The sequence below is a fragment of the Sander vitreus genome, chromosome 1, assembly GCF_031162955.1.
Source record: "Sander vitreus isolate 19-12246 chromosome 1, sanVit1, whole genome shotgun sequence".
Classification (NCBI taxonomy): Eukaryota; Metazoa; Chordata; class Actinopteri; order Perciformes; family Percidae; genus Sander; species Sander vitreus.
In genome coordinates, this window is record NC_135855.1 from 30406544 (window position 1) to 30430619 (window position 24076).

At 40.9% G+C, this 24076-nt stretch overlaps 1 protein-coding gene across 1 annotated transcript in view; it reads left to right on the forward strand.

Annotated features, from left to right (window-relative positions):
- sema4bb (sema domain, immunoglobulin domain (Ig), transmembrane domain (TM) and short cytoplasmic domain, (semaphorin) 4Bb) overlaps nt 1-23298 on the forward strand; it is a 49291-nt gene extending 25993 nt beyond the window's left edge. The window contains exons 3-15 of the mRNA XM_078252249.1: nt 4541-4701; nt 5033-5095; nt 5829-5927; nt 8456-8567; nt 9030-9146; nt 9490-9647; nt 14372-14553; nt 15036-15186; nt 15777-15987; nt 16208-16317; nt 17202-17359; nt 17808-17899; nt 18613-23298. Of these exons, the coding sequence (XP_078108375.1) occupies nt 4541-4701; nt 5033-5095; nt 5829-5927; nt 8456-8567; nt 9030-9146; nt 9490-9647; nt 14372-14553; nt 15036-15186; nt 15777-15987; nt 16208-16317; nt 17202-17359; nt 17808-17899; nt 18613-19385 (2387 nt within the window). The 3' untranslated portion in view covers nt 19386-23298. The remainder of the gene's footprint in view (nt 1-4540; nt 4702-5032; nt 5096-5828; nt 5928-8455; nt 8568-9029; nt 9147-9489; nt 9648-14371; nt 14554-15035; nt 15187-15776; nt 15988-16207; nt 16318-17201; nt 17360-17807; nt 17900-18612) is intronic.
- The last annotated feature ends 778 nt before the right edge of the window (nt 23299-24076 follow it).

Consider the following 24076-nt stretch of genomic DNA (forward strand, 5'->3'; position numbering starts at 1 on the left):
TCCAGTGAATGCCCAAAACTCAGGGGAGCTGTGACAGTCGAGCTATGATATGTCCCCCTGTTGAAAGGAGGGATAGCACTCCTTTGTCTGCCATCAGCAGGGTCTGCTGGGACTGAGTATAGTTCACTTTATGAGCATTTAGGACATTTTTAACATACGTAATTACCTTGAAATTAAATGTTTTCCTTCTCCACATTAGAAAACTTGTATATTTTTTCTGTCCTGAATAACAAAAGGAAGTGTTTTTTGAATTTTGTATCCACCCTCCCTGGATTTTGATGATAGGCCCTTCTCTTTATTGACTCCAGATGTCACATTTTAAACAGAATGATGGCTGTTGATCTGGAATGGGCCTTAGATTTGATTTTGAACAAGATGGGGCCTGTGCAGCTGGCTTTCACTCCCATAAGGGGAAAGTGATAATCTGCCAAAAGTGCCTTGAGTGTTAGATGAACCATTTGTTTGTGAGCATATTGGAAAGTTTAAGTCGTGGGTTGTAAACATTTATTGCCGTTTACTAGCTCCATTTGTATTATGTACCACCTGGAGTGTTGGGAGATAAACGTAATGCTGGTGTCTTTTTCTTACTGTTAGAAGTGTCTAAATTTGAATGCAGTGTGCTGGTTATTCACAAGGGAAATGCTGTAAACGGTTTAACTGCAGCAAATGTTAGTGTTGACGACTCCAGATACGAGCCAGTAATCTTATTTGGACAAGCAAATGGAGTCTGTGACCCCCAGCGTTTTGGCTTGGGGAGCACATCGAGTGGGTTTAATATGTTTGGAATGGGAGGCAATGGATAAACATTTACATAGATAGTCAAAAACTGCAAAGGGTAAGAAGTATGTATGCAATGGATGCACAACTCTTTGATTGCATATATGAGAGAGTATGCAATGGATGCACAACTCTTTGATTGCATATGTGAGAGAGAGAGAGAGATCTATCTATCTATCTATCTATCTCTGGTGACCTGTAGAAGATTGTTAGTCTTGTTGATAGATATCAAGTGAATAACATCCACCCATCCAGATCCACATGGATCCCAACTCTGCTGTTGTTTCTCTTAGGATCTCAATAATTGAAGGTCTTGAATAAATCCTGTTTATGACTTTGTGGACTTCATGGTCATTTGAGCATGTTGTCATGCAGTAAGTAAATCTGAAAACTGACCCAATTGTCAGAGCAATTTCCTGTTACAAAAATCAATCCAAATCTTTTCAAACTCCACAGTGAAAAACAGTAAAATAAAAAGAAGCTGCTGCTGCTGATGCCACTGTAGAGCATCCTGTAGATCATCCTGTAGAGCGATGCCAAGGGAAATGCTATAAATGGAGCAATGTGTTTATTGAATCTCTACGTCATCACAAAAACTATTTGAGGCTGCAGGGAAAGGAGCAACATGGGAAAAAAGTAACTCATTTGACTCGTGGCCCACAGCTGAAGAGATCCATTTGAAGAGGGTTGGCAAGTAGCAGAAAGGAGATTTAGATTGGTGTTGAGTGGAAGAGGTTTTTAACCCTGCTGCCAGTGCAGAGAGCTGGCTAGCACAGGAAAGTGTGGACGTGGCTCACTGGCGTACATGTGACATGTTCTCATGGAGCTACAGTAGCTTGTGGCTGCCGCTGTGTGAGAGGGATAAACCGAGAGGACAGGAGTGAGGGCTGCAGAAATGACAACATGCTCAGTGAGAGGTTCCCCCTTTTGTATCATATATTGATGTGACTGAGACTCCCCGCTGTGTTGTGCTGTAGTTGGATGCAATGTGACGTCTGTCCACTTGTGCTTGTTTCCTGCTAGATTTGTGGCTCTCTGTGAGGCCTTGACAGATTCCCAGTTATCCTTGGAGTACTGAAAGTAGTAAACATGAGTTCAGACGTCGTCACCTCTGCGATCGTACATTTGTGATGTCCGGCCAGTAGTAGTAGTTTTACGTGGGTATGTGGTAGGCAGTGGTGGTTGTGGAGTTTAATAGGTCCAAGTAGTTTCTGCCTGAATTCAACAAAAACCTCAATTATAGCAATTCATTTAAAGCGATTATCTTTGCAATGATAATAATGTTTCACTTCTGGTAAACGGAACCAGTTGACTGAAAATGATGACTTCATTAACTGGCTAATTAGCCCCAGCAAATCAGACCCATAGACTTTCATAAGATGCAGTTGTTTGCTATTGGATCTCATATTCAATTACATTTTATTTATAGTGTCAAATCATAACAGGAGTTATCTCAGGACACTTTACAGATAGAGTAGGTCTAGACCACACTATAATTTACAAGGACCCAACAATTCCAGTGATTCCCCCAAGAGCATGCATGAATGTGTAAGTGCGACAGTGGCAAGGAAAAACTCCCTTTTAGGAAGAAACCTCGGACAGACCCAGGCTCTTGGTAGGCGGTGTCTGATGGTGCCGGTTGGGGGTATGATGAACAATGGCAATAATAGTCACAATAAAGATATTGTAATAGTTATAATAGTTCATGGTGTCGTAGAGCACAGCAGGGCGTGGCAGGGCGTTGGCCGGACACAGCAAGTCGAAGCCGGGCATTGCAGTGCGTAGCAGGGTGTAATAGGGTACAGCAGGGCGTAGGGCAGGACCACGGCGACAGCTGCCACCATGATGTAGGTGCCATCATGATCCAAGATGATGATGCTGGGCGGAAAAAGAACATAAGGACTCCGGGGAATAAGCTCACCGGAGCTATGTTCGTAACAATGCTTGTTACTGGGACACAAATACACACAGACGGAAAGAGAGAGGAGAGAGAAGCTCAGTGTGTCCAAGGAGGTACCCTGGTAGTCTAGAACTATAACTGCATAACTAAGAGCTGCAGGGAAGGGGAGATAGGGAGGCTGTGTTCATATCTCTGCATTGGACAATATCACTGAAAATGGTTGTACATTTCTATAGATCTTTTGGTGCTGTCTACTTTATAATTCACTTATATTTCACCAATAAAACAAAATTCTCTCATTAGGTTTTCACCTGAGAAAGCTTGAAAACTGTTGTATGCCAGTAACAGCATATACATTTTATAGCATGTAAAGCTTATTTCTGGTTGGAAATGACTAATCATATACATGTGATGTTTTGTGCATCATCACAAAACCAATCGTTTTGGCAGGTATTTTGTATCTAATAGAAATAAAATGTATCTTTTTTTTTAATAATGAGATGACATTTTGGAAACCCTAAACACTCCTCAATATGCATTTTAAATCCTAGCCATGTGATGTGTAAATCATTGCTTGTTTTACTCCCTGCAGAATGCAGAAACAACGTATTATGAGCCTCTTTCTGACCAAGTAGTTACAGGAACGTAATTATAGGAACACTCCACTTCTAAACAGTTCTACTAACTACTCTCCCCCAAAACCTTGCAAACCAAGATCTTGTCGTCACAAAGACCTACAACTACCTTGGTGTGCTACTTGATTCACACCTTACATATCGGGAACACATTTCTTAATACGTGCCATTGTGTTTTCAACAATGTCCTACTGTCTTCCAATCTGGTCTCTTACCACTAAGGACATTACTGAACCAATAGCACAACTATACTACCGAGCACTTAGGATCCACATAAATCTTCCAAAGTGGTCTCATCATTGCAGTGCGCTCGCACGCACTAATGCTTTGACTTACCAGAACTACGTAAACAGCCATGCTATTGCATTTTATTTTCAGAATCAAAATAGCTCATTACCAGCACTTACAGTTCTTCTTCCGACACACAATATGAGACCACTACGCTTCACTAGGTCAGTTTTACAGGCACTCGTTCCAGTTCCCCCATACAAAAACAACTACGGTCAGAAATCCTTTTTCTATATTTACACCAAAGTTTGGAATGACATTCCCCATCACATTCGAACATTATCATCAATCACATATTTCAAAAAGTCATATAAACTATTTCTTCTTGATAGTCATATTTGCACACACTGATTGTTCATGTATTGTTTTTAGTCTTGTTTTTCCGTATTTAATGTTTTTATTTGTTTGTATCTGTCTAGTCAATAATAATGTCCTGTATAAATGTGCCGAAATTGTGTTCATTGTTCTATGTTGCTGCAGAACAGGAACCTGCTGTAAACCAGTTTTTAAACTGAGTCAGGCCCGTTTATTGTAACTTAATTGTTGCTTTTAAATTTTCCTGTATAATAAATGAAATGAAATGAAAACCGGTTTTGCCATTTGCATTCGCACTGGCCAAGTGGTCATAGGATAACACAGCCATCTAACCACCACATGCGGGAAAGGGAAAAGACCCTGCCCTGAAGTAGGAGCTGAAAGAGTTACAGGAACTGCGGCCAGAGGAACTTAATAATCCCCAGATTGGTCCAGTCGGAACACGAGAAAAAAAGGGTTCTAGGAACGTTATGTTCTAGGAACTGCAAAAATCCCTCCTGTCAGAAAGCGGCTAGCGTGAGCTATTTGTGTGTGCTCTTGTACTTCCAGCATCAGGGTATGTATTGTACCAGTCTGTTCCCCTCTGTTCTGTCCTGCAATGTGATGATCTCCTGCTTTTTCCCAGATGCAAAGGAGAGGTCGGCCAAGAGATTCTCTGTGGACGGTGTCTTCAATTACACTTCCTTGCTGCTCAGCCAGGAGGACGACATGCTGTACGTCGGAGCCAGGGAGGCGCTGTTTGCCCTCAGCCTCTCGGACATCAGCAAGACCAAGCTCCAGAAGAATGTAAGTACGACCAAATGCCAAGTGGGTTATCAGAGTCAAAATTGCAATAAAGAAGTGGGCCAGCAGATAATTTACTCTATCTACTACTACTACTATCATGGTTATAAATGGCAATCAAAGACTAATTTAAGTAATAGTTTATCTGTTTTAATAACGCTGTTTTCGAATACAAAATATTCAGAGTTAAATACTAGCTTACTTGACTCCTGTTTCTATTCCACACACCAGTTCTTTGTATACATTTTGATATTATAGAGAGAGTCCTCAGTAGAATCAGCATGGTTCGAACTTGGCATGACTTATTCAGGGTTTCTTCTTCTTTTTTCTTCAGCTGACGTGGGGCACTCCTGCTGGAAAAAGAGAAGAATGCAGCTTCAAAGGGAAGAACCTGGAAGTGAGTGGCATCTTTTACTGCTCCAGCAAAACGCCAAATAATGAAAGTACCTCAGGAAGATAGAGAGAGTTGTTTTTATGACAATATCAAGAGCATGGATTTTCTTGCACAGGGTGTTTGCTCTTTTCTTTTCAGTCTTTTTCTGAATCATTTCCCTAGTGTCAGGAGAAGATAAAATGAGCATTGAGTTCTGTGTTGACAAACCTTTCCACCAGTACAAATAGATTCATCAAGTGTGTACGTTCGCCAGGGAATTGCTCTTTTTTGTGCACTGCTTCTCTCTCTCTGTGTGTGTGTGTGTCTCTCTCTCTCTCTCTCTCTCTCTCTCTCTCTCTCTCTCTCTCTCTCTCTCTCTCTCTCTGTTACCTTCTTGTCATGCCAGCTGTTGTATCCCTAGGCGACAAACCTTGGTAATCCTTGTACTGCAGTGTACAACTCTGGTCTGTGTATTACAGAAAGCCCACCAGGCAACTGCTGTGTGATGCTTGGAGGTTTTCCCAACAGCATTTGAAGAAAAAGGGAACATTTTTATGTTTCTAACCATTTCTATCCAGTTTCACAGAATCTGAAGTATTTGTGGGGGGTTTTTTTTGCTCTGAAAGATTTACTTATGATTACGAGCTCCCAGTATTTCAGGCACAGATTTTAAGGAGCTCTCAAGAAAAACACATTCAGTTGTAAGGGTATCTTGTGGACTCATGGACCTCACTCTTTCTATTTGTTCCCCATCCAGACTGATTGCTTCAATTACATCAAAATCCTCCTGCGGCTGAATAGCACTCACCTCTATGTGTGTGGCACCTATGCCTTCAGTCCTATTTGCGCCTACATAGTAAGTAATGACCTCTCAATCTACCCAATGTTCATGTTGTTTTTATTTCTCACTGCTTCTCTCACTAGCACAGCTTTGAATTTTGATATTTCCTTTTTTGGTGTTCTGAAGGGAATCAAGCTCTTTTATCCACCATGTCAGTATTAGATCTGCTGTTATCCAAGCGTAACCAAATGCTGCTGAGGCACTTTAGCCAGACAAGTCAACAGGGGGTACACAAGCTGTGTGGTTTCCAGCAAGCGGGGTGGAAGCAGGAGATCTGTTTGTCTAGCAGAGGAGTAAATCTGGAGTGATGGTAACCGGCAGCAGGATGACAGCGATTTCAGTGATAGGGGGCCAATTAAGCTTCGCGACAGCTCGGCTCTTAAAGCGGGGCATTACACTCTCCCCTTTTACGTCAGAGGGGTAAAAAAAACAAAAACACGGGACGTCTCTGACTGTAAATGACTTGGCAGGACTTTAGGCCCTGAACTGGGATTCCAAGCAATTCTGAGCTCGGTTAGTCTGGGTAAGCAAGAGAGAGAGAGAGAGATAGAGAGAGAGAGACCCAGCGCGGCCAGATGCTCTCTGAGATGCATAATATTAACATTATTAAATGTTTTATTTTTATAGCTCTTCTCAAAGCAGTCTCAGGGTTTTTTTACGGGCAGACAACAAGACACTGAAGCCAAGAAGATAGAGTATAATAACAACTCCATAATGATGAAGCATGGGAAGATTTTCCAGGCAATGGAGGCACTCGACACTGTCCTGTTTGATTTGATTAAATGGAACAAGTTATTGCTTAATTTATTGTCACTGCAAAGTTCTTATGTCCATATCTTAATGCAATACTCCCGTTCCAATATAGACATTGATTGCTTTATTGCATACTGTTGTTCGTTCTTCTCTATACTGGCTGCAAAGAGATCCCTGCTGTAAACAATTTCAATGTAAGTGATCTACTGTCATCGTTCTGTGCACAAATGCATTGAGAGCTTAGCTGAAGCTAATATGAGTCAGACAATAGATAAATATATAGATAAATCCAAAGTTTTGGTCTTTTAAGTAGCAAATCCCTAAGGTTTCAAAGTTTGTATAGGCATGTCAGTTTTGTTTTAAGATAGACTTAAAAAAAAATGTGAATCTATCCTTTAAACCTAAGTGTTATCTATTGTTTTTAAAAGCTTGAGCCATAATATTGGATCCTACAATTTAACTTTAAAGAATTGGTCGATCAGTCCAATAAAAGAAAATAATTAGCAACATTTTTGAAAATCAAGTATCAACCAAACATTTGCTGGTCCCAGCTTCACCAATGTGAATATTTTTTAATTATATCGTATGTTGTCTTTGGGTTTTGGACTGTTGGTTGGACAAAACAAGCATTCTGAAGACGTCGCCCACACTTGCCATAATGCAACATGATGGCGTCTTTCATTAAAACGCTGCCAACATGTTTCAAACTCCCTGCTCACAGTTTGTAACACTGTTAACAGCCCGACCCTGAGAAGTGATGTCACCTTTTCTCAGACTTGACAATGCTCTTCCAGAGTCTTTTCAGAGGCGGAATATTGACCTACATACTTACTGTAGATCTCCCTGGTATATACACTAAAGCAAACAATGTTATATATTAACCAGCCTCATGCACGTATAATTACCTAGATTATGTTCTATGGCCTGTTGATTAACAATGTCTGAAACCAAATCTCCTTTTTTTTTATTATTAGTGAAGTGCTATCATGTAAGCCTTCTTCCTGTGTAAACCATATAAACTGCCTAAAGACAGACCTTCTGAAAAGTACTTATTACAGTACAAATTTAGAGGATAAAGTTGGTATTGTTCTATACTTATTGTCAACAAATGCCATGAAAAGATCAAAACCAACAGTACTACCAACAGTCTGTCCATTACTTCTCTTTATGTCTCACTCAGCCCAAAGTCTATTTGTTCTCACTTATGGCATACATTTTAAAAATGTGTCACAAATTTATAGTTTTTTTTTGTTTTTGTTTTTTGGGGTTTTTTTTGCATTATAGTACTTAAACAGCAGTAAAGATTACATTTCAGGGACTCATTTTTTATTATTTTATTTTATTATTAGGGGATTAATACACATTAGCAAGCATCTATGGCAACACAAAGGTGTATGCGAGGTTGACTTACACAATCTTAGTGATGTGCTTTTCAACAGCAGCTCTATGGCACAGATGAATAAGATAAACTTTTCCTTTAATATCTGTTCAATTAGCCTAGTGGGTTTAGAAGTATGTCATGATAATGAACCAGCCTTAGATCTGCTATAAGTTTTATAAATAATATAGTTTCCTGTGACATACAGTATCCTAAAGCCTTGACTTAATCACCAGACCGAGCTACTGTATGTTCAACGTGACCACACTCTCTAAAGGTCAGTGTGCTGTGTGTATTGTAATGAAGAAGTGGAGCGAACGAGCTCGCGGTAGCTGAGCTCACTTTTTTACTTTAAGTAAAATTTAATTGGACTGTGCCTGAGGGACATTTGCTGTATGTGTCTTGTCTCCAGAACACGTCAACATTCACACTGGAGAGAGATGAAGTGGGCGAGGTCGTGATGGAAGATGGACGCAGTCGCTGTCCCTTTAATCCAGATTACAAATCCACCGCCATCATTGTTGGTATGTAGTAATACACAGATTTAGTTTTTTTTTTCTCTTCATGTCACTTTAAACATTTAGCATGCAAAGAACAACGTATTATTATGAGCTGTTTATGACGCTACTTTGCCCTATGACTACCACTTTGATTTAGTAATGAGTCATGATGTGCCTGCTAATTTTTTGTCTAATCGTTTGTCTGCACCGGTCCCAGCCGGACACCAACAGTTTGTGTTCAACTTTTTTAACAAGCAATTAGTGAATAATTAAGATGGATATGAGCGGGAGAAATTATGTATCTAATCCTTCACTCAGACTGCTCCGTTGACTGCTCTCAGTTCACTCTAAGCTATTACTGACTTTATCTGTTGCAGTTAAGAAAGCCCCTAATACACCATTTCTTTGTAATGTATTAGGTTTAATTAATAGCAAATCAAGTTCTTAATTTAAAATCTTGAAATATTTTCCTTTGTTTTCTTCCAGGTGGTGAATTGTACACTGGTACTGTCAGCAACTTCCAAGGGAATGAGCCAGTCATTTACAGGAGTTTGGGTCAGGGAACTGCTCTGAAAACAGAAAACTCTTTAAAATGGCTGCAAGGTAAACAGCACATGGCAGACTGCCCCCCCCCCCCTTTTCTTCTCATCTTCCATTATGTATCCAACAGAGCAGATAAGCTCCAGAAAGTAGCGATCGTTAGCGAGGCACAGTCGCTAATGCATGCAGACCGAGAGCAAAGACAAGCTCTCCTAGATTGCGAGTGCCCGGTCCTATCAGTCGCAGCACATGCACTTCAAAACAGCCAGAGTTTACGCAGCTCTCTGACTTCTTTCCAAATGTACTACGATTCAGAAGTGATGAGAAAATAGTTAGATAGATGATAATGGTGTAACATGTCTCTCTAACCACGTTTCCTTTGTGGGTTTTTTCAATTGTGTTACAGATCCCGTCTTTGTCGGGTCAGCTTACATCGAGGAGAGTCAGCCAATAGGCAACCCCGTGGGAGACGACGACAAGATTTACTTCTTCTTTAGCGAGGCGGGAAAGGAATTTGACTTCTTTGACAACACCATTGTGTCGAGGATTGCTCGCGTGTGTAAGGTAAGACAGCTTGGGTTGGGGTGAGGTCATTACACAAGAGGGCCATGCATTTTATCAAAAATAAGAGGCACAGCAGAGCCTCAAGCTTCATCCCCCTAATCCTGATACAATTGCATCAAAACAAGGCAGGACGCTCCCATGTCAAAGCACGTTTGGTCACATTTAACTGTACTGTACTTCATGCCTTGTAGATGCAATGGAAATATGTCACTGGTGCGTTAAAGCTCTTTCCATTTGACTGTGCAAACATGTTTTCAACAGATTTGGTTTCCCCTTGCCTGAATCATCCTCTCCTCCTCACCACGCCGCCCTCCCTCCCTTTTTCTCTGCAATGTCATCTCTCCCTTTCCTTCCATCTCCCTCACAATGTCAGCTGCAATCGTCCATCCCTCCAGCTCTTTGCCTTTCTCCACCAGCGCGTTGAGCTTTGCAGGCATTATTAGTATTCAAGGGTGCTTCGCAGCAATATGAAATGCTTTTTTTCCCCACTCTACTATATGGCCTGTTTTTGTTGCGGGCAAAGCGTGCAAACTGTAGCAAATGCAGAATTCACTCGCATCATTTAAACTACTGACTTCATTCCCCTTCTACTCCTCGTTTTCGAGAGTTTTAGTTTGCTCGATCACCCTGAATAATCAACGGCAGACTTGATCCCTTTTCACCTGTCATCAGATCAATTAAACGGCTGCCTTATATACATGCTGCAGCATCCCTCCCTGACTGATGCCTCTTGTTCATGGAGGCAGTAATGTGAGTAATCATGGGGACGGCATGTAATCTTAAGTGACAGCTTAATGACTTAGTCCTGCTAGGCTCTGGTACTCGGTGCTGCGACACCTCTCACAGCCAGCGGAGCACCTCCGAGGTTCTATATACGGAAATCATTGACAGAAAGGCCCCCAGACTGTGGCAACTTGCTGCAGATGAGCTGTGCAATAGAGACAGAAGAATGGCTTTCTCTGCTCTATAAAGCGCCTTTTTTTCTGGAATACAGCAACCCTCTGTTTCCTGACTGACATCTTTTCAGATGCTGTTCTGTGGCAGTACAGCAGTGATGGTTTATTCCCCAATTTACTGGGGAAATGCTTAAAAGCATTAACAAATCAATGTAATAAGATCATGCATAGGAATTCTACCTGCTGACCAGTAATTTTGTGCAAATTTCGTTCACGTTCCACAACACCCCTCATCTGTTGCAGCTGATGCGGCTGGGTTTTGTTAATTTCGTACCATTAAAGTATGGTAGTATTGGCTATAAGCCGTTTCTGTTTGCAATATGCTCATGGATGTATAGAAAACTATCACTGGATTACCCTGAGTGAAAGAAATCTGAAAACTTAAAATAATAAGATTCTCAGGCAAATTCTGGAAATATAATGATTTAAAAGCAGATTGATAGATGGTTTTGTGTGATGGACATCAGAAATAATGACGTCCTCAGAAAGTGTAAGTCGCACTGAATTTAAAAAATATGTGTATCATGTCTGTGTATTTAGATTTGACTGAGTTATGACTCAGAGAAGGTGACGCAAATTGCTGCAATCAGGCTCTAAGGGTTTTAAAGTAATGTAACTGCCTCCATGAGCTGCGTGCCACTGCTGTTCTTGTTGGTGAGTGGGCCAAAACAACGGGCCATACAACTTCCTGTTGTTTTCAGAACAACGGCATCCACCTGTCCACCTCTCACAATGTCTTTTTCTCACATCCCTCCCTTCTCTGTCCTAACACTAGAGACCAGTCTAAAATATCTTTGAGAAACCAGCCCCTTAACTGCTGAAGGCTAACATCCCCCCCAACTATTACCATATTTAGTTTTTTTTTCTTCCTCAGAATAGTGTCTCACATCTGAACACATACCCTGTGTACTCTTTCAGAGAGCAGAACGTGCTGAACTCAGATCAGTTAGGTAACAGCGAGGAATGACGGCCCTCCCTGTTAGCGGGTTGAGTATCTATAACATGCTTGCAGACTGACTGACAGAAAGCATGCACTCCCTTTTCCCTCTGTGTACATGGCCAAGGTCAAATAGCCTACATTTTGAATGTGCTTTTGTTTTGACATCTGAATTATTTTAGATGTGTTGGTTCATCTTGCCAGACATTTTGCTACCTAGGACATGTTTTTGTAAGATAACATAAATCAAAGCCATTTCAGTTTTTCATGCAGTTTCAACTACTGTTTTACTTGGGTTCGCCAAGTAATTCTGCTTCCGGAGTTGTTTTTTCTCCCCCTCTTTGTTATCCGTCCCCCCCCCCCTCCTTCTCCTTTTTCCACTCACTTTTCCACACCCTCTTTCTTTTGTTTATTCAGGTGTGCAGACTGAGGAAAGCAGGCAGATTATTGTGTGGCACCATTTTCTTTACTTCTTGTTCGTCAACTTCTCAGGTTGACACACATGGCGAATCTGAAATGTGACGTTCAGATGAAATGTGAGAGAGCGGTGTAATACAGCAAGTGATATATTTTTGGAGGGCAGCCATCAGGGGGTGTGGTCGATGCGATTGAGAGTAGAAGCTGCGCAGCGGAGCATAGCAACAGCGGCGGTGGACAGCTGAGAGAGCAGGAATGTGGTCTCCTCATTATGTGGACAGGCTACTACCACAGTCTAGTAATTGGCTCCCAGGCCGTGCGTCTGTCCCACGAGGTTTCACCTCACCGTTGTTTTTGTGTAACAGCACATGGAGGAGGAAACAGGGGTAGTTTAGCATTTTATTATCTCCTCAAGAGTGATTCACTCCTTGTGCTGTTATGTTGGAGTTGTTCATGGTTTTGGAGGCTGTGCTGATGGGATCGCTTGGATCTGAGGCAGGAAAACTGTCTTGAGATTGGGCGAGACCACTTGTTTTGGTCGTGTTCTTCTTCCTCCTCCTGCTTCTCCTGTGTTTTTCCAGCTTGCTAGCTGTATTTGGGAGGATTTTGTTTTGGTGTGTGTTTACAAGCTCTTTGATAATTGCTAGTCCTTGCAAAGTTGTCTGATAACTGTTTATGTGAATATGTAGTGACAGCTCAAAAAGAGCGAGTGCCTCTTCTGTATCTCAGAAGAGAAGTGAGACGTGAACCACTGATGCTGATTTCAAAGCTGTAATTAATAACTAACCATTGTGTGTTTTCCATTTCACTATCTCCTATACTTCAAAGAGCCACTGATATTTTGTGCTAAAGCGTCTTTTATGTGATCTCTTTTTTTTCCCCCTACATTTTATTGTAAAAATATCCTTTGTAGTTTGGTATAAATCCACCACACATATGCTGCACCAGAGAAAAGGAATTTCTTTAGAACATTAAAATGGTTGTAAACTGGTTGGTTTTAGTTATTTGTCCAGTTTATTTCTCTGAAAAAAAGGTCATGACTCTCACAGTAACCACTTTCAGATTCCCTTATTTGATCTCAACAGCACCCTCTAAAGCAAAGAGGAGGGATTCCAGCCTCAGCTCCTTTCTCACCTTTCTAAGAGCTAGCAAATTGCAGCATATTCAAAGTCCCCCTTCTCTAAAAATGTTTTGCTAATTGTTACTTCTCTTGGATGTTTGTTTGTGCTTAAATGTACATACGAGCATGACTTTGTGACATCACAACTAGTTTGGAAGCCAAACTGGAAGCCAGTATGAAGCCTCCAGTGCACATACACTGAGAGCGGAAGAAGACCTCTTGTTTCCAGCAGTTAAACTTTTGAAACGAATACTCTTTGCATGTTAATTTAAACTGATGATTTTGCAGTGTATTGTTATTTTTAGAACATTTTAAATGACTTAAAACATGTCTGGAGGAGATCTTTAAGTTATTAGCCCAGGTCCAAATTGGTTGCCATCTTCCAGGATTCTTGAGAATTGGTGTTCGTGACTGAATGACACTTAGCTGCAACAGTAAGAGAATTTGGGGACAGACCATAGACTGTTAATATTAATGGACAGAGCATGTGTGACGTCACCCATTGGTTTGTGGAGATCTGCTATGAGTCGTCAAGTTTGCCGTTACGGGCGCAGCCATCCTGGTTGCGGATGTGAAGATTTTAGATGAGTGGGAGGAGCCATCAACGCTGCTGACACGCTACGTTACATTACACACTTTCACTGGCAATCACATCATAGCCACGCCCTAAAACTGCCCCATCCCTGCCCATGTTCAAAAAGCACCTCCAAAACATTTCTTTTCACAAAGTCCCCTAACCCTCCTCCCCCACCCCCCCCCCTACTTGTTAAGCGACCTTGGGTACCTTGAAAGGTGCTATATAAATCCAAGTTATTAGTATTATTATTAAAACACCCCCTGCTTTATCGGCGATTTTAAAATCAAGGAAACCATATTTAAAAATGAACATCATTCTGTGTTGCAGAAGACTTTAAACTAGCGATTGAGACCATAAACTCATAATGAAAATGTTGACTCAGGTAATAAATCAAGTGAGAAGTGGGTCACTTTCTCATAGACTTCTACAAAAACCGACCTCCTTTTGCAACTTCACGTGTCGCCCCCTGCTGGAATTCAGATAGAATGCAGGTTTATGGCACTTCCGCATTTGCAGCACTTCGCCGAACCGGATGCTTTGAACATTAATATTAACAGTCTATGGGACAGACTTTGAAATCTTCATCTGCCTGGTGTTGTATCTGGTCTAATTCCTTCACCCTGTTTTGGGTGTTGCAGGGTGTTAATAAATGATGTTTAAATGAGACATAAAGTCCTCTCTAACTTACTATAACATACTTAAATGCACTGTTTGCAGGGTGATGAAGGTGGCGAACGGGTGCTGCAGAAGAAATGGACGACCTTCCTGAAGGCCCAGCTGTTGTGTTCCCTCCCAGATGACGGCTTTCCTTTCAACATCATCCAGGACATGTTTGTCCTGAAGCCCATGGGAGATAGCTGGGAGAGCACTGTCTTCTACGGCGTCTTCACCTCCCAGTGGTAAGAACTGCACAAAGCGGTTTGTTCTGATCACCAAACGGTGACACACAGGTGCTTTGATAAAATCTGATTTACGGCACTGGTCAGGTTATGTTTATGCACAAACAGACGCTTGAATCGACACAGCTCACACACACACACCATCTTGAGCCAGTTTATTTTTTATATATATATATATATATATATATATAATCTCTCTCTCTCTTCCTTCACTCAGACTTGGCAGGCTTCCTTCTTACTTGGCTCCTCTGAATTTAGAGCAGCTGTAATGAGCTTAAACACTAACACAAGTTCATGCTTTTAATGTATCAACAAAATAAAGGTTTTAATAAGGAAATCATGTGCCCACTCTAACTGCTCTCCAGACAGACGTGGTTGCTCCAGTTTACAGAATAAAATGCAGAAAGGATGGATTGGGTACAAAGAAATGCTAACATGCACTCAACCAGGGGTAACGTATACATTTATTTATGTGTTCACAGGAATAAAGGAGCATCAGGCAGCTCAGCGGTGTGCGCTTTCACCATGGCACAGGTGGAAAGAGCCTTCAGCGGGCGATACCGAGAGGTCAACAGGGAGACTCAGCAGTGGTACACCTACAACCACCCAGTGCCAGAACCACGGCCCGGAGCGGTGGGTGGTGTAGGAAATATCCTGTGACAAAAAATACAGTTCTTCTTTTAACTTCTTTTGATTCAGTCAGTGCACATGTTCATTAAATCAGCACCAATCTCTATTCACTTCACCCTCACATAAGAGACACAAAATAACAGCAATGCTAATTTTTTTTTGTTATGACACTTATAATGTATATTACAGTCTCCAACAAAACATTCCCAGTTATAACTGTAGACAGATTTGTTGGGGGGGGTTGTTCAACAAGTGAGCTTGATGTAAAGCAGATGTTCTCCTTTTTCTCTTGCTGACTTAACGCTTCATAAGTCCCTGGAATAAAACAAATGAATATAAAAGATTAAAACCAGTAGATATTAACTTTAAAAACATGGTATATCAGCCAGTCCCACAATTTCAAGGTCTACTGTTGTACATAACCATTGTACTGTATTCTGTACTTTCAAATGTTACCTCACCCCAAACTTAATGTACTTCATAAGTAACTTGGCTGAGTACAGGTCAATACAATATCCTGCTTCATTGAATACTTCCGGGTCTACTTGAATAAGCAGAGATTAATTTTTCATTTCTAATTCTCTCCCTCACAGTGCATAACCAATCACGCCAAGCAAATGAATATCAAGTCGTCCTTGCACATGCCTGATAAAGTGCTCAACTTTGTCAAGGACCATTTCCTGATGGACAGCGTGATCCGCAGCGCTCCCCTGCTGCTGAAACGCAGCGTGCGCTACACACAGATCGCCGTGCACAAGATCCAAGGCATGGAGAGGGCCTATGACGTGCTCTTCATCGGAACAGGTACAGCTCATTGCACAACAGCAGCCAGTTATTTGGTATTTTGTAGGTCTTTCCATGAATCTTTAAATGGAAAAACAAGTTTCTAAAAGTATACTCGCCCTATCTTCAAACATGAACTTTGCGTTTGTCTTTTTAAAACAGTAGAAGTTGCTTCTATAACGCACAGACTGTCTGCTGCCTTCAGTAGAAGTCACTTCCACTCCTCCATTGTGTCTTTCAGATGACGGAAAGCTCCATAAGGCCATCAATGCCAACGATAAGATGCACATCATAGAGGAGATAATACTGTTTCCTGAGCCTGTGCAACACATCGAACTTGATCCTCAGAGGGTAAATCACAACTCTTTCATCTTAATACACATCTATAATCAATATTGTCACACCGGTTTGTCTCAGGTTTATATTTCATGTTATGTTTCCTATTTATGATTCTCAAATCCATATAATAAAAATGTGGAGGAACTAGATTTACCGGATTAGAAGCTGGCTACAGACATTTTCTTTCCACAGGGGCCGTTCCATTGAGTTTTCTTATAAGATATAGTACAGTCTTGAACAGAGTTTCTGATCCTCTCTGGCTTTTTACCCCTGAGCTAAATTTCATTACCTGTCTCTTTCTATTACATAATGGCCTCTCCCCAGGCCAAAGCAGCCAAACAGCAATCTTATCTAAGATTGTCATTCTAATAAAGTCCAAGATATTTTTGTGAGTATATTCTTAGCTTCAAATAGGGATATGAAAGACGGACATAATACACATGATGTCTATCTAATATACTGGTAAATAAGATAGAAAATTATAAATATATAAATATAGACTGCACTTTTGGGAACAAAGGGGTGTGCTGTACGTCAGTATCAACGTCACATTCATGGTGAAAATGCATTTCTGGATAATAGTAGCCTACTTCTACACAATGATAGGTGCTGCTTAAAAAGTGATTAAAGCAAAAGAATAAATAAAAAAAGAAGACAATGTTGTGTAGCAAGCACTTGAGCGATTGTTGCCATGTGATTTTGACCACAATCAAATTACTTGGCTTGCACCAAATATTTTTTCGAGGTCATATTCTTCTATTTGTCCGAAGTAATTGTTTTAGCATGGTTTCCCTTTCTGAAATCAGAAATAAGTAACCAAAAGCAGAAGTTCTGTTTGGCCCGTTTAATCTTTTTGATGAGGAATTTGTATCACACATGGTTTTTCTCTTCTGCAGGGTCTGTTGTTTGTGTCGTCCAACTCTGGGCTGGTGGAAGTTCCTGTGGCCAACTGCTCCAACTACCTAAGCTGTGGAGAGTGTGTGTTGTCCAGAGACCCATACTGCGCCTGGACCGGGCGGCTGTGTCGGGACGTCAGGATGGCTCCACCTGACAGGTGAGAGATCACACACGGACCCACACACACACACACATTATATTCAATCCTAAACTATTCCCAAACTATTACTAAGCTTTCACTTTTAATTTGAATCATGAGCTCACAGGCTGTATTTGTTCATTAAGCCACCTTAATAGCTTTTTCATATAATATATATAAATATTTCTTTACATTCAATAGACTTTAGATAAATGTGTTTTTGCTGTGTTAGATGTAAGCATGCACTCAAACAAACTCATAAAATAAGCATGCAAAGCTCCTAGTCATGTGCTTGAACAAGAAGCTTTTAAAAGAAGATTGTTCTCTTAGTCATACTGACCAAGCTATTCTCATTGGTGTTAAAATGACAGACTTTGAGAGAGTTAAATGAGTGCATCCATACAAGGTGTCTCTCATAACAGCTGCTGTCCCTCACCCTGTTGTTTTGTTTGGTATGTTTTCTCAGTCACTGGCAGCAGGATGTGGAGGAGGCCGATACATCAGCAATTTGCAACAGGACGTTTCCCAGCACCAGATCTGCCAGACCAGTAGCTTCTCGTAAGTGTGTTCTCTTTGTGTAGTTGTCTGTAATTAAAGTAGGTAAGACAGCAGGTTAAACCGAACAGTTCTGTGTATAAGAATTCATGTTAATTATATATTTGACTTCGAAATTGCTCATTATGCCGTGATATAGTTACTGTAAATACACTTATAGATGACTATTCCACCAAATATTTAAAGGTCTTGCTTTCTTGGCAGGAGTTACTGTAGATGAGATCAATCTCACATGTTTCAGTCAAATATGAAGTTACAGCAGCAGCTTAGCATAAAGACAGGAAGCAGGGGAACACGGATAGCCTGTCTCTGTCTAGAGGTTAAATTAAATCTACTTATCAAGCACCTCTTCCCCCCGTACAAACTCTACTTGTCTTTTCTACACTGTACGTATTAAACAAACAAGATACAACATGTTAATTTGTGAGCTTTAGAGGTTTTGATTTTGTTACCTCTGGACAGAGCAAGGCTAGCTGTGTCCCCCCGTTTCCAGTCTTTTTGCTAAGCTAACGGCCTCCTGGCTCTAGCTTCATATTTAACAGACAGATGTGAGAGTGGTATTAATCTTCTCAAAACGTTGAACTATTGCTTGAAGTTAGGCTTATTCCATATGCAATTAGTAAAGTAGTTCTCGAACTGAATCTTTGTGTCTTGAAGCAACATTGTTTTTTTTTGTTTTTTTATATATATATATATATATATATAAATAAATATAGGTGGCTCCCAATGCCAGCTCATTACAATCCCAGTCAACACATTCAGAGTCCTGCCCTGCAAACTGCGGTCCAACCTGGCACAGAGGAGGTGGCGTTACAGTGACAGCGCCAGCCAGTTCCTCTACGCTACTCCAGAGGGAAACCTGGTAGTGGTGGCACAGGCCGACAGGATGGAGACATACGAGTGCTGGTCAGAAGAGGAGGGTTTCCGGCAGCTGTTGGCCAACTACTGTGTGAGGGCGGAGCCCCGCCAGGAAAGCACCACTCTGATTGGTCACTCGCGCACACCGCGCATTGAGCAAGAGGAGACCATCATCCTGCCGGGCGAGTCTCGTTCTGAGCAGGTCCACACGAAGACGTACTGGAACGAACTGATTGTGGTGTGCGCCCTGCTGGCGTTCTCCCTCGTGGTGTTCTCCTTGTTCGTCATCTACAGGAACCGCGATCATATGAAGTCCATGCTGAAGCAGGGCGAGTGCCCTAACATGCAGCAGAAGAAGCCAAGGATTGTGGGAAAGCCTGCTGAGAGCTTACCCCTAAATGGTAACACCATCCCCGTTTCCACTTCTGATCACAAGGGTTACCAGACGTTAAATGACAACTACATCTGCAGCACGCCCACCCACGAGTCCTCGCCAGACAACAGCAAGAGCTTCTCGGAGTCCTCCGACAGGCGGCCACTTAACTTGAAGGAGAGCCACGTGGAATACTCCCCAACCTGCCCTCGGCCCAGAGTGAGGCTAGGCTCGGAGATCAAAGACTCTATCGTATGAGAGCACTGTATTCCCTAAAAAGATGCCACCCTGTATCTCCATGAAGGATACAGGCCACCGAGCGAAGGAGAGGAGACCCTGACATCCCTCTTCATCACAGCACATCTTTTATTTTAGTCATCTTTTGTTCTGTGATCAGTGCGGAGGTCATTTCGTTTAACCATTTCCACTCCGAAGCCAGAGGTTGGTCTGGTGTGCTGCATAGGGCAGGAAGAGGAGGCAGCACAACAATTCACTTTCAACCAGGAACAACAACCATGGCAGCTGCTCAGAATAGTTATAGGCTTTGTTTGAGTCAATCTCATGGCCACTAATGTGTGTGAGTGTAGGGCTGGGCAACATGAGGAAGAAAAACATACCACAATAACCAGAACATCTTCTTCCAATATTAAATGTAACATTAAAACTAGTCTAGTTGATGTTCATCACACAATATAATAAAAACAATAAATTATGAACATTGATAGTTTTCCCAGCCCTATGTGAGTATGTGTATAACCTTCCACATGCTCTGCTGAAGAAGGCTGCCACAGAGGCCATACTTCTGTTATTACGCACACTAGTCTAGAACCAAGCTGCAGCTACATGGTGACCAAGAGTTCAGGTTTAGGAGACTATAATACATGTATTGTTTATTCATTATGATCCACACATTACGGAAGCAAGTCAGACGCACATTTGTTTCCTTTTGCTGAATAAATGTCATGACTGTAGGAGGATAAAGATGATGAAAGATGAGGCAGTCTAGGAGAAGACACCACACGCTGTTGGAACAACCACAATTGCAAGGACTGTAACTTTAAGAAAGAGATCAAAAAAATGTGCTCATAAATTATGCTCTGGGGCCTGAATACTGACATTTACCTCCTTGAATGTATGTTGTTGTTGTTCAAAGGTTTAAGTCACACATCACTGCACCATGGACAATTTAGGGAACCCGTTGCTCTACATCTCTGCTCATCTGAGACGGCCCAATTCGACAATATTGACATGCAGGTACCATGATGGACTCTAAAATCGAACTGAGACGGACAAACCTGTTTTTAAGGCCAATATGGAAAAGAGACCTGTATCAGTCAAGGCGGACATCACAAGTACGGAGAGCCAAGAAAAAAAGGGGACGTCCACACCTCTACCATCTTCAGGGCAGCACCGAAATCATGTGCACTGTGCCAACAAAACAACTCGATTGTCGATCGAAATGCAATAGTGCCATTCTGTTATGACCACTCCCATACTTTGCGTTAGCATTGATCACTGTCGAAGAGCACATGGTGACAGAACCAGAGGTGTAAGTAAAGTGGCACTAAGAATAAATAAATGTGAAGTGCAAGGTTAAAACATTCTCGAAGACTGTTAGCTCAAAAGAAACTTTTCAAACTGTGTTGGGCAAAATAATTGACGTTAATGAAAAATCTGAACTGGGACCAAAGGAAATTTCATGGAGGTTACTTCCAGTGAAAGCTTGTCTTGTGGTTGTCCAGTGAGAAAATATTCCAGTTTTCCTTCAGCTACCCTTAAATCTGCCTTCTAAGTATACACTGAAACATACAGGTACAACTAGTGCGAGAATATTGAGCTTGATGAGCGACACAAACTGCAGTAAATTTAAGCACTAATAACTCAAAATGAAAAGGTCACAGAACAACCAACAATAACTGTCACCGTAGTGGAGAGATTTCATGTTGTCCAGACTGCAGCTGCACTATGTAGTGATGTAGTTGCACAGAGCGCTGTATTAGCTCAATATAAGCCCCCTCCAGCAGGTTATGTATGTCTTTCTTACATACACGGTTCCCCAAACTCAGTCAGATGTCATTGTGACATTAATGTGAAAGCACAAGTAATCAGGGTCTTGAATACTTACAGGTTTGTACATGTCAGTAAAAATCGAAGAAATGCAACTACTGAGAGACCGAAAGTATGTGGCTGCTGGGGAAAATGATTTTTTTAGAAATCAGTTATTACAGGGACCGCCATTACAAACACTCTTGCACCCACATTGCTTAGACTTTTGAGACTTAACTAGCAGAATTTCCCAAAGATTTAGGAAGCCGATGATGGTGTGTAAATCTGAATGAGAAACATTTACTCGGCCATAGGGACAATATGGCACCACATGTCTTAGAATACATCACCAATTCACTGTATTGCTAAAGTAAGCCTTCAGTATATATTCCAGTATCATACAGAATAAACGTTTTGCTATTTCCAACATTGAGCAGATGACGGAATGCTACAGTATGTAACTGCTACAAGTTGACAAAGTAATTGCACAGCATATTGCGCAACAGTAGTCAGTGTTTCCTTTTTTTTCTTCAGTTTTTGTTGTGTGTGTGTGTGTATATACAGTATCTGTGCTTAATATTGTGTGTTTTTCCAAGGGACCTTGTGCAAGATGTGTTGTAGAGATAGTCTTAAAACTAGAGAGTGAACACTGCTGATATTTTGTTTTCATAGTGCTTTACTGCCTACTTCAACATACATTTCAAATCTTGCACAGCATACTGCACATTTCTCACCATGCTGTTTAATCAGCACCTGGGATGGTTTTTATCAAGCATGTCAAAGCAGGAGGGGAATCTGTTTTTGCCCAACTGAAATGAAGGGGTAGTTTAATATTGTAAGAAATATGCGTATTCACTTTCCTGCTGAGAGTTCAATGAGAAGACCGATACCGCTCTCATTACAGACACGAGTGCTGTCAATCTTATATAACTCTTGGCAAGAAAACAAAGTGTATTTCCCAAAAGGTCTACCTATTCCTTTTAATTGCTGAGACTAACCAAACAAACAAGAGTACATTTGCCAAGAGATGCATAACAAGAATAAACCAGACAATTAAAGCCTTGGTGCAGAGCATTGTTTGCCACCACTGTTAAGACCACTGTTAAACTCCAAGATGTCTCTCTGGAGGCTGAATAACCTGCTTTCAGATGCTTGGTGGATGACCTCAAAACATATTTTTAAAATGCCTTTAGATGTCAAGTTGTTCTGCCTTTAGCCACGTGCCACATTGTACACTACCCAGCAGTGACCTCACCAACAGAGTATGGTGAATGGCGTGATTGTAGCCTTCCATGGGCACTCATAACTCCACAACACGGGTCAACAGTAGATTTACAGATTCACTCAAGCCACCATTAACTTAATCTGCAAACTTTAAAACTGGGAGCTGCTCAAAATGTACCATTCTGCAGGCTTGTGTCATATGTAATACTGTGCACATAGGAACATCTTTCTGAAGAGGTCAGTATTTATTAATAATATAGTGAAGCTGAAGTAACAATACCATTTGACATTCATAGTTAATAATGCCTAAAAGGTCAATACTGTGTCATAAATGCATATTTATTAATGACGTGCTTTTCAATAAAAAAGCAAATATGGTGGTTGATGCTCCATTTTGAGTGGCTCCTCAGTAATGCAACATACTGTACTGGACATGAATGTAGCCAACTATAACATATTTTGTAGAACATCTACAGCAGTCTATTTTCCTAAAAACGGCTTAAGTAGGCAATGCATTGCAATATCTTTTTAGGATTTTGTTTAAATGGTCATACTACAAAGAAACAGCACACTAGAAGTAATTAATCATTTGTGCTGCACGATGTAGTACTGCAGTAAGATGCAAGCACAGCTCCAAATCCTCCATATCGGCTCAGCCATGAGACGCAGCAACAGCTTTGCCTCAGCATACTGAACACCATAAGCTTAGTTGAGAATAATTATTAGACAAATGTGGTATTGCCTGCATGATTTCCTTTTTTATTTGTTGTGTACAAATAACATTGTGGACTGTATTTTTTGTATCATTGAGATTGTGACTGTTTTTATTATATTGTACATAAAAAGCACTTTATTTTAATTTTTTTTTAAGATGAATAAAATACATGTTTTGACAAATGCATGTGTGAGACCATTTTATGCTGTCATTTGCTGTTTCGTCATGGACTTTAACGTAGAACTAGTGATGGTCAAATGAAGCCTCATCAAGCTTCGTGAACCGTTTTCTGAGCTCAATAAATGGTGCTCTCTGTTCAACAAAGGGTTGAAAGCACACTGAATTAACATTTCTTGAGCCTTTTTCTTTAAACCAAGAGCGCCATCTTGTGGGCTCCGAAAATAAATGAAATAGTTCACAAAGCTTCCTGAGGCTTCATTTGGCCATCACTACCTACGTAGAAGGCTTGTTGAGCGAGAAAGTGAAAACGGCTCATTTTAATACCAACTTTGTATATCATTTTAGATGTGAAAACAACCCTGGAGTATAAAAAAAACATTGTTACAACTGCACATGGACTAAACCTAAAACGGTGCATCCAAACAATATTAAAATGTATTTTAAAAAAAAACAACCAAATGGCCTTCAAAACTACTTTTGTCTTCTCCCTTGGAGTGTTGTCATCAAACTGATTTATTGCCTCAATAAATATACTCAGTTTAGTGGTTCATTTCATTAATGAATTGCTGCTTTTAAAATCAAAATTCATTGGGTGATAAAGTAAATTTACATTTTAATTAAATTTTTTCTAAAAAGTTTGTCAAAAGAAATAATTTCATTTGGCAGTTAACTGTTTTTATTTTTCAGCACTGAAGTCGTGCTTGCGTTATTTGATTTGCATCGGATGTGTCATTTACATTTGGCCACTTCTGGCTCATTCTTAAGCTGCTGGGCTACCAGTTGA